At 44.0% G+C, this 13,886-nt stretch overlaps 2 protein-coding genes across 4 annotated transcripts in view; one reads left to right on the forward strand and one right to left on the reverse strand.

Annotated features, from left to right (window-relative positions):
* Window positions 1-702: 702 nt before the first annotated feature.
* EXOC8 (exocyst complex component 8) lies at window positions 703-11,713 on the reverse strand. The gene is made up of 2 exons (XM_068231822.1): window positions 10,987-11,713; window positions 703-2,483 (listed from the first exon to the last, which is right to left on the reverse strand). The coding sequence occupies exons 1-2, from the start codon at window positions 11,430-11,432 to the stop codon at window positions 869-871; spliced, it is 2,061 nt and encodes a 686-aa protein (XP_068087923.1). The 5' UTR covers window positions 11,433-11,713; the 3' UTR covers window positions 703-868.
* NTPCR (nucleoside-triphosphatase, cancer-related) overlaps window positions 11,251-13,886 on the forward strand; it is a 61,820-nt gene continuing 59,184 nt past the window's right edge. The window contains exons 1-2 of one of the 3 annotated variants that reach the window (XM_068231826.1): window positions 11,251-11,636; window positions 11,935-12,126. In XM_068231826.1, coding sequence (XP_068087927.1) covers window positions 11,948-12,126 — 179 coding nt within the window. In that variant the 5' untranslated portion in view covers window positions 11,251-11,636; window positions 11,935-11,947. The remainder of the gene's footprint in view (window positions 11,637-11,934; window positions 12,127-13,886) is intronic. The other 2 variants (XM_068231825.1, XM_068231824.1) reach the window with 2 other exon arrangements.

Genomic DNA, 13,886 nt, shown 5'->3' on the forward strand with positions numbered 1-13,886 from the left:
CCCTCTCAGGATCCCGTGTGATTATTATATTGGCTGACATTTGATTATTGTATGCCCTACCTCCTGAATATTTTTGATTTTAATTGTTTAATAAAGATAAAAGTATTTGTGCCTATATCAGTCTGGTGCTGTGTTTTTGAGGTATTCTTTACCTGGTTGTTTCTTAGTGCTGTTTGTACCGTTCTGCAAAAACTGGCCATACATTAGGCACTATATTATTTTGATTATTATTTTCAGTGTATCCTATCACTTATTAGTTTTTGATGGTACTGACCCATTTCCTTGTGTGACCGTTACAGAGAGATGGAACACAAAAACAGGAAGGAGAAAGAAGTAGTACACGTGAGCAGGACCCCAGCAAGTGAGTATTTGTTTACACCTGCCGTTGTTCATGCGCCCGCTGTTGCGTCGCATCTCTGCTGCTGCATCATCCTGCCCCCCGCGGAAACTGGTATAACGCATTTGTACATGGTATGATTACCATGCACAATCAAACCGCAGTATACCGGTATACTGCAACAACCCTAGTGCATACTTTTTTTTTTTTTTTAACTCTTGCTGTACTGGGAAACAGAAATGGACCTCAAAATTTCTTTGTAGAGCTAGTACTATATGCGTGTATGTTTATCATCATGTCACTTCAGGTACACCGTAAAGTCGAGTAAAGTTAGCTTGAAAATACATTTGCTCCTGAGTGATATATTCAAGCATAAAACATTTTTATTAGGATGTTGCCAAAAGCAGAAGTGGGTAATTTCCATGAGCAAAGCAAAAGACAGGACAGCTTAAGTGCTTCTTAAACAATAACGTGCAAAAGCTTTTCAACAGACATGCCAAAAAAGGTCTCCACATGTTACACAGAAAATGTTCAGACGACAGATGTAGTGCCAGGATTAACACGGACCAATCTAGAGGCATTTCTCAGGTCCTGCAACTGTTTGGCTGGTTTTCCAACACCCTCTTCAAAACGCTTCTCAACCACCAACAGTACAGTGTCATATAAAAAAGAAGCATTTTGCCTTATGAAATTTTTCTTTTCAGATTCTTGTTCACATCTCAGGCTATAGTCTACATGTTGTACAGCCACTAGTATAATTTCCATTAAACTTTCCAAAAGGACCATGTGCAGTTCCGAAAAGTACAATTTAAGGGCTTCTTCCAGGAAGGCCATGATTTGCTTTGTAAAAGCTACTACAGTGTAACTGAGATTGACCCAACAGTCTTCACCTGTGTATTGATCGAAATTGCTTACACCACAATTTCTCATTTCTTCCTTCAGCTTCCCCAGAGCTTCTGGTGTCATCAGGTTCATTTTCCTCCACATCTCTTCCGAATTTCGATGCTTGGTGGCCTCAATAATAATATCCTTGTTGTTTTGCAAAGCAGCTTTTATGTCTTTTACTAGAAAAGAATGAAGAACGAAAGTAAGATCTAAGCCTATTTCACCAAGTTGCTTACAGTGCTCCTTGGCAACCTTCACACACTCTGCTGCTGTGGCAAGGCTTTCCTTACTATCAAACACCTGTTTACTGAAGGCATCAACAAACATATTCAGAGCAGAACGAGACCATACGATAAAGGCAGAGTAGCAGCCACTGTTCCCTGCAAAGTCCATCTGAAACTCTTTGGCTGTCTCCAGTAAACTAGTAAAGAAAACATTGCACAGTTTATGTATGTAAAGTAGTGTTGCTCCCTCAATCCTCAACTGACGTATAGCAGTGTGCACAGCAGCCGCTCTGTTCTTCAAGAAAAGCTCACAAGCTTTGGTAGACTGACCCAGGCGTATAAGCTGAGAAACAGCTCTACGAGTTGCCTTGGGACCACCTCTTAAAGATCTGTCTGGGGAAAGTTCAAATACTAGAACATCAGTTAGCTGTCGGACACGCAAATCTATTTTTGCTCTTAGCTCTTGCACTGTATGGGTTGAAGGTTTGTCTTGCAAGTAGTTATTTAGTGTATCTAGTAAATCAACAGCCCCTTCAAAATTCCTCTGGGCTATACAAACATCCAAATCTTCTGGAAGCTCTTGAATCCATTCTAAAGACAGGTCAACAACCTCTGCCTCTTCCATTTCAGTTGGCTTTTCTTCATCCACAAATGGATTATTTGACACCTCAGAAACAGCAGCAGCAACCATAACAGCTTCTTCTTTTTTTCGTTTGTCGTTTAAAACTTTATTCTTTTTTGTTTCTTCCAAAATCTCCAGCCACTCCTTCTTGACTTTTGCATTCTCTGCCTGAAAAATACGACTTTCAGGGAACATCAGAATCTTGAACATGTCTTTCATAGGCGGGTTCTCCTTAACATTGACTACAGCAAGCTCATCCAGGTTATGCAGTGCATTATATTTGTACATTCCCCTTCGATTTGGCAACGCAGTAGCAATAAGTAAGCAGTCATTCATTAAAAATGCATGAACCTTTTGGATAAGAGTCATATTGTCCACATCAAATTCTGTCAGGTCCCCATTATACACCAAATACCTGAAAAACAGAACAAAAGTATATTTGTTGAAATGCTACTTGAATACCATTATTTTAATTAACAGTAAAAACATTTTGCGTATGAACAATTGCAATTTTGCTTATGAGCAAATTGCATTTAGAGAAATTTTAGTGTGGAACAGCACTTCTCAAGTTCTGTGCTGGTCAAGGGAAACTGGCAACAATACCAAAAATCCTAAATTCTGCAACTGTATAACCTTCCACTCAAGGCTGGATAGGTGGACTAATCACAGTAGAACCAAAACTAATTTAGAATATGCTAGCGTTCCGTTTCTTTTTTTTTACCACTGTGTCGGTGCATACACATGCATGGGACTCAATCCCTTAAAGGACAGGTTCGGGGGGAGGCGGGGAGAGGGTAATAGAAAGACTCTGGGAAAAAAAAAAACTATTTTAGAATCAGGTTATACAGATACAAGTGTTTATCTCTTATCTTAAATTTCACTTTAGGCCCGCTTCAAAAATTTACTGCCACCAAACTTTTCTGGACTAGTTGATCTCTAAAGAGAATTTTCAAGATTTTCCATTGTTTTCAAAAGCACTCCCTAGATAGCAGTAGTTCAATTCCAGTGCCTGAATAGTGTACTTTGAGTAGTAGGCAGGTTGGTGGCGTCTTTGTATAGGCCCTTTTCAGGGAGGTATTAAAAAAAAAAAAAAAAAACACCTTTGAGATTCTCCCATTAAAAATAAACTAGACCAAAAATTGTCAGCATGAGGTTTAGGCTCAGTTCCAATTTGCAGCACGATCACTTTCAGGCAGTGGGAGCGGACAGGGCAGTGTCCATAGGCTATACTATATGGGGAACATTTGCCTGTCCGGGCTTATCCACCAACTGCAACGGATCCTAATGCCGGTCACTGATGCAGTAAAACATACAAAGAAAAGGTCAGTTTAAATCGTGAATCGTAAACATAACATTTTGAACCAATTTCTACAGCACTTTTAAAGGGAACTCGAGGTGAGAGGGATATGGAGGCTGCCATATTTATTTACTTTTAAACAATACCAGTTGCCTGGCAGTCCTCCTGAACCTGTGTCTCTAATACTTTTAGCCATAGACCTTGAAAAAGCATGCAGCAGATCGGGTACTCTGACTCAAGTGACTCAGGTTTTACTGAATTAGCCATATGCTTGTTCCAGGGTTTTGGCTAAGACACTACTTATGCCAAAATATCAACAGGACTGCCAGGCAACTGGCATTTTTTACAAGTAAATAAATATGGCAGCCTCCATAGCACTCTCACCTTGAGTTCCCTTTAAAGGATACCCGAGGTGACATAGACATGGGTATGTACAGTGCCTAGCACACAAATAACTAGGCTGTCTTCCTTTTTTTCTTTCTCTGCCTGAAAGAGTTAAATATCAGGTATGTAAGTGGCTGACTCAGTCCTGACTCAGACAGTAAGTGACTACAGTGTGACCCTCACTGATAAGAAATTCCAACTATAAAACTCTTTACTAGCAGAAAATGGCTTCTGAGAGCCAGAAAGAGATAAAAATGGGAATTTCTTATCAGTGAGGGTCACACTGTAGTCACTTCCTGTCTGAGTCAGCCACTTACATACCTGATATTTAACTCTTTCAGGCAGAGAAAGAAAAAAAGAACAGCATAGTTATTAGAGTGCTAGGCACTGTACATACACGTCTATCTCATGTCATGTCACATCGGGTATCCTTTAAAGGGGCACTATAGCGAAAAGTATGCTGTTCCCTCATCCACAGCATCAGTTTAATATTGACAGCATCATTTTCTCTACAGAGCATGCGTTTAACAAATACCTCGTAACACCACTTCTGGGCTGTACACAGCTAACCTGCGTAATTACATCAGCTGGATCTGACGGGTGTGTGTGTGTGTGTGTGTGTGTGTGTGTGTGTGTGTGTGTGTGTGTGTGTGTGTGTGTGTGTGTGTGTGTGTGTGTGTGTGTGTGTGGGGGGGGGGGGGTTGGGAGAGGAGAGCAACGATGACTGGCTGTTATCCGCTCTCTAATATCTGCTGTCAGCTTTCCGTGTCTCGGACACAGCTGATTTATTAGGCTCACACCGTGTTGTTGCAGACTTCTCACAGCTAAAAAGTAACTATATAAACAGGTTCAATTCCTGCCAGCTTCACAATATTTAGAGTGTGTTTACAGTGGCGTGAAAAACTATTTGCCCCCTTCCTGATTTCTTATTTTTTTGCATGTTTGTCACACTTAAATGTTTCTGCTCATCAAAAAACTGTTAACTATTAGTCAAAGATAACATAATTGAACACAAAATGCAGTTTTAAATGATGGTTTTTTATTATTTAGTGAGAAAAAAAAAACTCCAAATCTACATGGCCCAGTGTGAAAAAGTGATTGCCCCCCTTGTTTAAAAATAACTTAAAGAGAATCTGTATTGTTAAAATCGCTCAAAAGTAAACATACCAGTGCGTTAGGGGACATCTCCTACTACCCTCTGTCACAATTTCGCCGCTCCTCACCACATTAAAAGTGGTTAAAAACCGTTTTAAAAAGTTTGTTTGTAAACAAAATGGCCACCAAAACAGGAAGTAGGTTGATGTACAGTATGTCCACACATAGAAAATACATCCATACACAAGCAGGCTGTATACAGCCTTCCTTTTGAATCTCAAGAGATCATTTGTGTGTTTCTTCCCCCTGCATCTCTCATGCACTGAAGTTTCAGGCTGCTCTTTTCTTCCTGCAAACAGCTTTGCCCTTGTCTGTAATTCTTCAGTATGTGAAAGCCCAGCCAGCTCAGAGGACGATTTATCCAGCTTGTAAAAGATAAGAGCGAAGAGAGAAGCTGCTCTAATCTAAATAATACACAGGCAGTGTGCTGAGAGGGGGGAGTTCATAGCAGAACCACAACACTGAAGAACTTGGCAGCCTTCCAGACACAGGCCGACAAGTCTGACAGGGGAAAGATACATTGATTTATTACAGAGACAGTGATAGCATAAAGTGCTGCAGTTAGCCAGAACACATTAGAATAGCTTTTGGAATTTATAGGATGATAAAAAACAGGATGCAATTTTTGTTACGGAGTCTCTTTAACTGTGGTTTATCACACCTGAGTTCAATTTCTGTAGTCACCCCCAGGCCTGATTACTGCCACACCTGTTTCAATCAAAAAGTCACTTAAATAGGAGCTGACACAGAGAAGTAGACCAAAAGCACCTCAAAAGCTAGACATCATGCCAAGATCCAAAGAAATTCAGGAACAAATGAGAACAAAAGTACTGTAATTGAGATCTATCAGCCTGGTAAAGGTTATAAAGCCATTTCTAAAGCTTTGGGACTCCAGCGAACCACAGTGAGAGCCATTATCCACAAATGGCAAAAACATGGAACAGTGATGAACCTTCCCAGGAGTGGCCGGCCGACCAAAATTATCCCAAGAACGCAGAGAAAACTCATCCGAGAGGCCACAAAAGACCCCAGGACAACATCTAAAGAACTGCAGGCCTCACTTGCCTCAATTAAGGTCAGTGTTCACGACTCCACCACAAGAAAGAGACTGGGCAAAAACGGCCTGCATGGCAGATATCCAAGACGCAAACCACTTTTAAGCAAAAAGAACATTAAGGCTCAATTTTGCTAAAAAAACATCTCAATGATTGCCAAGACTTTTGGGAAAATACCTTGTGGACCGACGAGGCAAAAGTTGAACTTTTTGGAGGGTGCGTGTCCCGTTACATCTGACGTAGAAGTAACACAGCATTTCAGCAAAAGAACAGCATACCAACAGTAAAATATGGTGGTGGTAGTGTGATGGTTTGGGGTTGTTTTGCTGCTTCAGGACCTGGAAGGCTTGCTGTGATAGATGGAACCATGAATTCTACTGTCTACCAAAAAACCCTGAAGGAGAATGTCCGGCCATCTGTTTGTCAACTCAATCTGAAGCGATCTTGGGTGCTGCAGCAGGACAATGGCCCAAAACACACCAGCAAATTCACCTCTGAATGGCTGAAGAAAGACAAAATGAAGACTTTGGAGTGGCCTAGTCAAAGTCCTGACCTGAATCCTATTGAGATGTTGTGGCATGACCTTAAAAAGGCAGTTCATGCTAGAAAACCCTCAAATAAAGCTAAATAACAATTCTGCAAAGATGAGTGGGCCAAAATTCCTCCAGAGCGCTGTAAAAGACTCGTTGCAAGTTATCGCAAACACTTGATTGCAGTTATTGCTGCTAAGGGTGGCCCAAACAGTTATTAGGTTCAGGGGGCAATTTCTTTTTCACACAGGGCCATGTAGGTTTTGAGTTTTTTTTCTCACTAAATAAAAACCATCATTTAAAACTGCATTTTGTGTTCAATTATGTTATCTTTGACTAATAGTTAACGGTTTTTGATGAGCAGAAACATTTAAGTGTGACAAACATGCAAAAGAATAAGAAATCAGGAAGGGGGCAAATAGTTTTTCACACCACTGTATTTTGTTACATCAGAAGTCTGCAACAACACAGTGAGTGAGCTGAGTAATAAATCAGCTTTGTCTGAGGCATGGAAGGCCGACAGCCGTTAGAGTGCAGATAACAGCCAGTCCCTGTCACATCCCCCATCAGAACCAGCTGATGTAATTACGCAGGTCAGCTGTGTATAGCCCAGAAATGGCGTTACCAGGTATTTTTTGTAACACATGCTCTGTGGAAAAATTATGCTGTCAATATTAAACAAATGATGCTAGGAATAAGAGAACTGCATAGTTTTCGCCATAGTGCCTCTTTAAGGAATGCTACTTGACCCATACAATCCTTCAAAGGCAATCGGTTTGAAACCACTACCTGCTGCGCATCTGTTATTAGGGGAAATTGCATATGCTTTATTGGAATCACCTTCACCTATAGCGCTTTTAGAATTGCTGCCGATTCCCTGAAATTACAAGACGATTTTACTATTTTTAACTACAGTAGTCATTTAAGCTGTCACAAATTTAAAAAAACAAAAACTTAAAGCGTGTTTATAGCTTTAGCTGTGCCAGTTTCCAAGAACAAACCATGGGACAGCGGATGAGTGACATCATTCAGGGCCGTACCTCTTAAGAGGCACCCGTGGGGGTGTGCCAGTGTTCTCCCCCGGCTGTTTTAGCCGGGTGCTCCACCCGGCTAGTTTTAGTGAGCACCCGGCTGTCATCGGCTGACCTCCTCCTATTCTGTAAGCAGAGCTGCCACCCAGCTACAATTTCATGTATCTGGGGAGAACACTGTGGGTTTGGTTTGGTGGTAGATGTGTCGAGGGAGAAGAGAGCACACACACATGGAGCTTGAGGGGAACTCGCTCCCCCCTCCAGCAGAGTGGTAGCAGCCGGCCAGGGAAATTTTCCAACGCTGGAGGAAGACTCTGCATGCCGCTGGCTGGTCTAAGCAGTGACGTCACTAGACCAGCCAGCGGCATGCAGAGATGAGATTCCCCCGCGCGCCGGGAAGAAGGGGTAAGATGTTCTCCTGCCGCTGCCCATGGACTTGGACTCGTCTTGGGCTGCACTGACTGGAGGGGGGAGCGGGAGTTCCAGGTGAGGGGGGGGGGGGGAATGGGGGAGTCCCCCTTCCCCACTACTCTGTGCCTGCTCCACCTTCCAGGCTACCAAAACTGGGGGACACATCCACTTCCTAAACTGGGGGACACCTATACACCTACTACCTAAACTGGGGGACACCTATACACCTACTACCTAAACTGGGGGACACCTATACACCTACTACCTAAACTGGGGGACACCTATACACCTACTACCTAAACTGGGGGACACCTATACACCTACTACCTAAACTGGGGGACACCTATACACCTACTACCTAAACTGGGGGACACCTATACACCTACTACCTAAACTGGGGGACACCTATATACCGACTTTCTAAACTGGGGGACACCTATCTACTACCTAAACTGGGGGACACCTATATACCGACTTCCTAAACTGGGGGACATCTACTACCTAAACTGGGGGACACATCTACTACCTAAACTGGGGGACACCTATATACCTACTACCTAAACTGGGGGACACCTATATACCTACTACCTAAACTGGGGGACACCTATATACCTACTACCTAAACTGGGGGACACCTATATATCTACTACCTAAACTGGGGGACACCTATAGACCTACTACCTAAACTGGGGGACACCTATTATTTTGTGGTGTTATGCAGCCCTCTGTGCGATTTTCTGCTGAAATGCTGCCCATGTTGCGATTATTTTCTGATGAAATGCTGCCCACTGTACGATTATTTTCTGATGAAATGCTGCCCACTGTACGATTATTTTCTGATGAAATGCTGCCCACTGTATGATTATTTTCTGGTGAAATGTTGTCCAGGGTACGATTATTTTCTGGTGAAATGTTGCCCAGGGTACGATTATTTTCTGGTGAAATGTTGCCCAGGGTACGATTATTTTCTGGTGAAATGTTGCCCACTGTACAATTATTTTCTGGTGAAATGCTGCCCACTGTACAATTATTTTCTGATGAAATGCTGCCCACTGTATGATTATTTTCTGGTGAAATGTTGTCCAGGGTACGATTATTTTCTGGTGAAATGTTGCCCAGGGTACGATTATTTTCTGGTGAAATGTTGCCCAGGGTACGATTATTTTCTGGTAAAATGCTGCCCAGGGTACGATTATTTTCTGGTAAAATGCTGCCCAGGGTACGATTATTTTCTGGTAAAATGCTGCCCAGGGTACGATTATTTTCTGGTAAAATGCCGCCCAGGGTATGATTATTTTCTGATGAAACACTGCCCAGGGTGCGATTATTTTCTGGTGAAATGTTGCCCACTGTACAATTATTTTCTGGTGAAATGCTGCCCACTGTACAATTATTTTCTGATGAAATGCTGCCCACTGTATGATTATTTTCTGGTGAAATGTTGTCCAGGGTACGATTATTTTCTGGTGAAATGTTGCCCAGGGTACGATTATTTTCTGGTGAAATGTTGCCCAGGGTACGATTATTTTCTGGTGAAATGTTGCCCAGGGTACGATTATTTTCTGGTAAAATGCTGCCCAGGGTACGATTATTTTCTGGTGAAATGCTGCCCAGGGTATGATTATTTTCTGGTGAAATGCTGCCCAATGTACGATTATTTTCTGATGAAATGCTGCCCAGGGTGCGATTATTTTATGGTGAAACGCTGCCCCATTACAATTATTTCATAGTGCAACGCTGCCCCAATACGATTATTTGACACCTATTGGGGGGGCCCCATCCAAATTTTCGCAAGGGGGCCTAGTGATTTCTAGTTACGCCCCTGACTACTACCTAAACTGGGGACACCAATAGACCTGGCTACTTTATACTGTACTTATATTATTTATATAGCGCCAACATATTACGCAGCGCTGTACAGAGTATTTTGCATTGTCACTAACTTTCCCACAGAGGGGCTCACAATCTAATCCCTACCAGTCATATGTGTATGTATGCATCGTAGTCTAGCCAATTTTTAGTGGGAAGCCAATTAACTTATCTGTATTGTATGTTATTGGGATGTGGGAGGAAACAAGAGTGTCTGAAGGAAACCCACTCAGACACAAGGAGAACATACAAACTTCTTGCAGATGTTGACCTGTCTGGGATTCGAGCCAGGAACCCAGCGCTGCAAGGCGAGAGCGCTAACCACTACGCCACCATACTACTGTACTATATCGTACTGCCATCTTCAGCAGTACTTCACAGAGTACGTAGTCATGTCACTGCCTATCCTCTGAGAAGCTTACTATCTAATCCTGCCATAGGCTAATGTCCTACCCAGGGCCGGGCCGAGGCATAGGCTGGAGAGGCTCCAGCCTCAGGGCGCAGTGTAGGAGGGGGCGCACAATTCATTCAGCTGTCATTCCTAATTGTGTTTGAAGCAGAAATAAATAAGAAAAGGGGATACATAGCAGTGATTGCAAGCCAGATAACTAGATATTAAGGTGTTGGGGAGGTTGTGGGCCCTGTGGCCCTCTTAGTCTAATAGCAATCAGTGTGTGACAGCTGGGGTGGGAGGGATGGAGGGGCGCACTTTGGTGTCTCAGCCTTGGGTGCTGGAGGACCTTGTCCCAGCTCTGGTCCTACCATATTATTATGTATTTATATAGCACTGGCATCTTCTGCAGCACTTTGCAGAGAACAGTCTTGTTACTGTCTTTTCTCAGGGGAGCTCACAATCTAATACCTACCACTATTTTGTGCAAGAGAACACTGGCTAATTTTTTTTTTTTTTTTGAGGGGGCATTTCCCACTTGCTTTTTTAGGGTCACTTTACTCATTCCCAGGGAGAAAGCATGGCCCCACCGACTTTGGACTGCACACTTACTAGGAATTTTTAATTGGTCACACCCACTGTATGTTATTTCCTTCAACATTGGTTTTGATTACTTGATAAGCAAAATGTGTATTTGTTTTTTACAGTGAGTCGAGTGACCAAATGATATTATTTATTCATTACATTGAACCGAAAGCATGAAATGCGCATAATATAAATGAGAGAGTTGCCCACCTCCCCGGGGTCTCCAGCAGGTTCTTACAGCCCTCCACCTTCTCCAGCAGGGTGGTGAGGTTCCTGACCTTCCCATCCTCAGCTTCCTTATGGAAGGCAGCCTGGAGCTCCCGGGCTGCCTCGGTGCGGTCGGTGTGCAGCAGAGTCTGAGCGACGCTCTCCATGATGGCTTTCTGCTCGGTAAGGATGTGGCTGAGCTGGTACATCTCCCCCTCCAGGTAGCTGATCTCCCGGGCGGTCTCGATGAATTGCCGATAGTTCTGGTAGACATTCCGCTTGAGGTTCTGTGCCGTTTCATCCGCCAAGGTCTGTATGCGCTGCCGGTGCTCCTGCAAGTCCCGATCGCCGTCTGACTGCTGCGAGAGCACCTTCACATACTGCTCGGCTTGGAAGTTGGTGTATTCCAGCTGTTTCTTCAGCCGATTCGCTAAGGAACTTTCCGCCATCCTGATACAGTATCAGACAGCTTACAGCGCCTATTCCGAGGAGACGGAGAAGTTACACACCCAGCTTCCGGTCATTATGGCAGCCAGCATTATCGGGTTGCCTCATCCGCCATACTTGATAAGGGCAAGAAGACTGGTCAGCTGTGCCACGGCAAAGGCGTCTGCAATTAGAAAGCGATGCTAAAAGTCCTTTCCTAAGATTAGGTGTGTAGAGTGTTTAAGGGCTACATTGCTATGTTACCTAACAAAACTGAGCTGATATCTTGACGACAATTTTGAGATGTCGCCAGAGCAGGGACAAGGTCCTCCAGCACCCAAGGCTGAGACACCAAAGTGCGCCCCTCCATCCCTGCCACCCCAGCCATCACACACTAATTGCTATTAGACTAAGAGGTGCCACAGGGCCCACAACCTCCCCAACACCTTAATGTCTAGTTATCTGGCTTGCAGTCACTGCCATGTATCCCCTTTTCTTATTTCTTTCTGCTTCAAACACAATTAGGAATGACAGCTGAATGAATTCGGCGCCCCCTCCTACACTGCGCCCTGAGGCTGGAGCCTCTCCAGCCTATGCCTCGGCCCGGCCCTGGATGTCGCTGTGTGGTGAGGTTACATTTTTTTGCTGTCATTGTAGCCTGAAGAATGAGCATAGAAGAAGTCATGCACAGACACGTGTTCTTAACTGGAATTCCAGGTACTCAGTTTTCAAGTGCTATCCTCTTATATAATACCCCTGTGTCTGTGATTTTTTTTTTTTTGCTACTGCGCATGTGTAGCACAGGCAGCCGTTGGGACAGGAGGAGGACAGGGGCGGGTGCTTGCGCGCTGACATGCGGCAGGCGGTTGCGGGAGGGGAAACGAGAGTGGTTAAGAGCCTGTTTTTAAACGGGTTTAAATCTGCTAGTCCTATATAGTAATCTTCCTGTCCCTGCGTCCTCCTGTCTCTCTGTGTCCATGCATAGGTTGTGCCTGGCACACATGCACTCATCATCTCCCGCCTTGATTACTGTAACTCACTCCTTTCTGGCCTCCCCCTGAAACGCACTGCCCCCCTTCAATCAGTGATGAACGCGGCTGCAAGACTCATCCATTCTTCGCACCGCTCTGCATCCACATCTCCCCTTTGTGAATCCCTGCACTGGTTCCCTATCCGTCTCAGGATAAGTTTCAAGATTCTATGCCTGGCGTATAAATCTGTGCACAAAACATGCCCTACCTACATCTCGGAGCTTGTTCACAAGTATACACCAGGTCGCCCCCTCCGTTCCTCCAACGACCTTCGCCTCACCACCCCGCGCATTTCACACTCCCATGCCCGCCTGCAGGATTTCTCAAGAGCTGCCCCCACCCTCTGGAATGCCCTTCCACCACCCATCAGACTTGCTCCCTCTTTCAACACATTCAAGCAAGCCCTCAAAACCCACCTCTTTATGATGGCCTACCCACCTCCTACCACACAGTAACTTTCTAAGGAATATTTAACAGCCCCCCCTAGTGTTTCCACCCCTCCCTTTAGATTGTAAGCCTCTGGCAGGGTCCTCCACTCCCTAGTGTAATCTACAGGATCATGTGCTCCTGTCCTATGACAGCCTGTACTTGTATTACTGGGCCTACCTAACCAGCCCATATTGCATGATCATGTATTTTGTACAATTTGTATGTATAACTTTGTTCTATGTGTATAACCCTATGTATGTCATCCTTGTATCATTGTATATATTTATTGTCCAGCGCTGCGTAATATGTTGGCGCTTTATAAATACAATAAATAATAATAATAATGCACGGCACATGGGTGTACTTCAGGTAGCGGTCATAGACAGGTGCGCACATGTGTAGGTCACTACCGCGCTTGCCCATGCATCGTAGCCATGCATGTTTTGCTGTGGGTTGTGTGTGCCTGAAGTCGCAGTGCATGTGCCCATTGGCATAGCGCCCATTATTTAACGGACGGGCCTTTCTTTTTTTTTTTCTTTTTTTACAGTATTGATATGAAAAGAAAATTTCTTCAGCGTTATTTGCACAATATATGTAGGCTTAAATTTGTATATTAAAGTAAACCTAAAAAAAAAATAAAAACAGATACTTAGCTAGGTAGAGGACAGCCAGAGTATTCCCATGTTCTTCTTGAGCAGATCGTTGCTGCACACAGACCCTCTGAACATATTTGAATATGCTTTTGCAGCTGCGCTCCCTTCGTGTACAAGCATAGCTGCATTGCACCTGTGCGAGTATGGCCATGCTTGAGCAGCACACACAAGTGGCTTTGTGCTACTGTGCATGTGCAGCAGGGCCGGATTACCGACCAGGCAACAAAAGCAGTCGCTTGGGGACCCCATTCAGAGTCAAAGGGGGCCCATCAGCACATAAACCAGCCCTTGCCATCCTGTCAGCGGTGGCTGGATGGTATAATGGTTAAACTTTCTATAGTTACTGCACTGCTCAGAGTCCATT

This window comes from Hyperolius riggenbachi, chromosome 4 (genome assembly GCF_040937935.1).
Source record: "Hyperolius riggenbachi isolate aHypRig1 chromosome 4, aHypRig1.pri, whole genome shotgun sequence".
In the NCBI taxonomy this organism is placed as follows: Eukaryota; Metazoa; Chordata; class Amphibia; order Anura; family Hyperoliidae; genus Hyperolius; species Hyperolius riggenbachi.

Coding starts and splice junctions, on each gene's coding strand:
- EXOC8 (XM_068231822.1), bottom strand. CDS start 11,432: ATGGCGGAAAGTTCCTTAGCGAATCGGCTGAAGAAACAGCTGGAATAC. Junction 2,484..10,986: donor CTGCTGGAGACCCCGGGGAG/GTGGGCAACTCT, acceptor TCTGTTTTTCAG/GTATTTGGTGTATAATGGGG.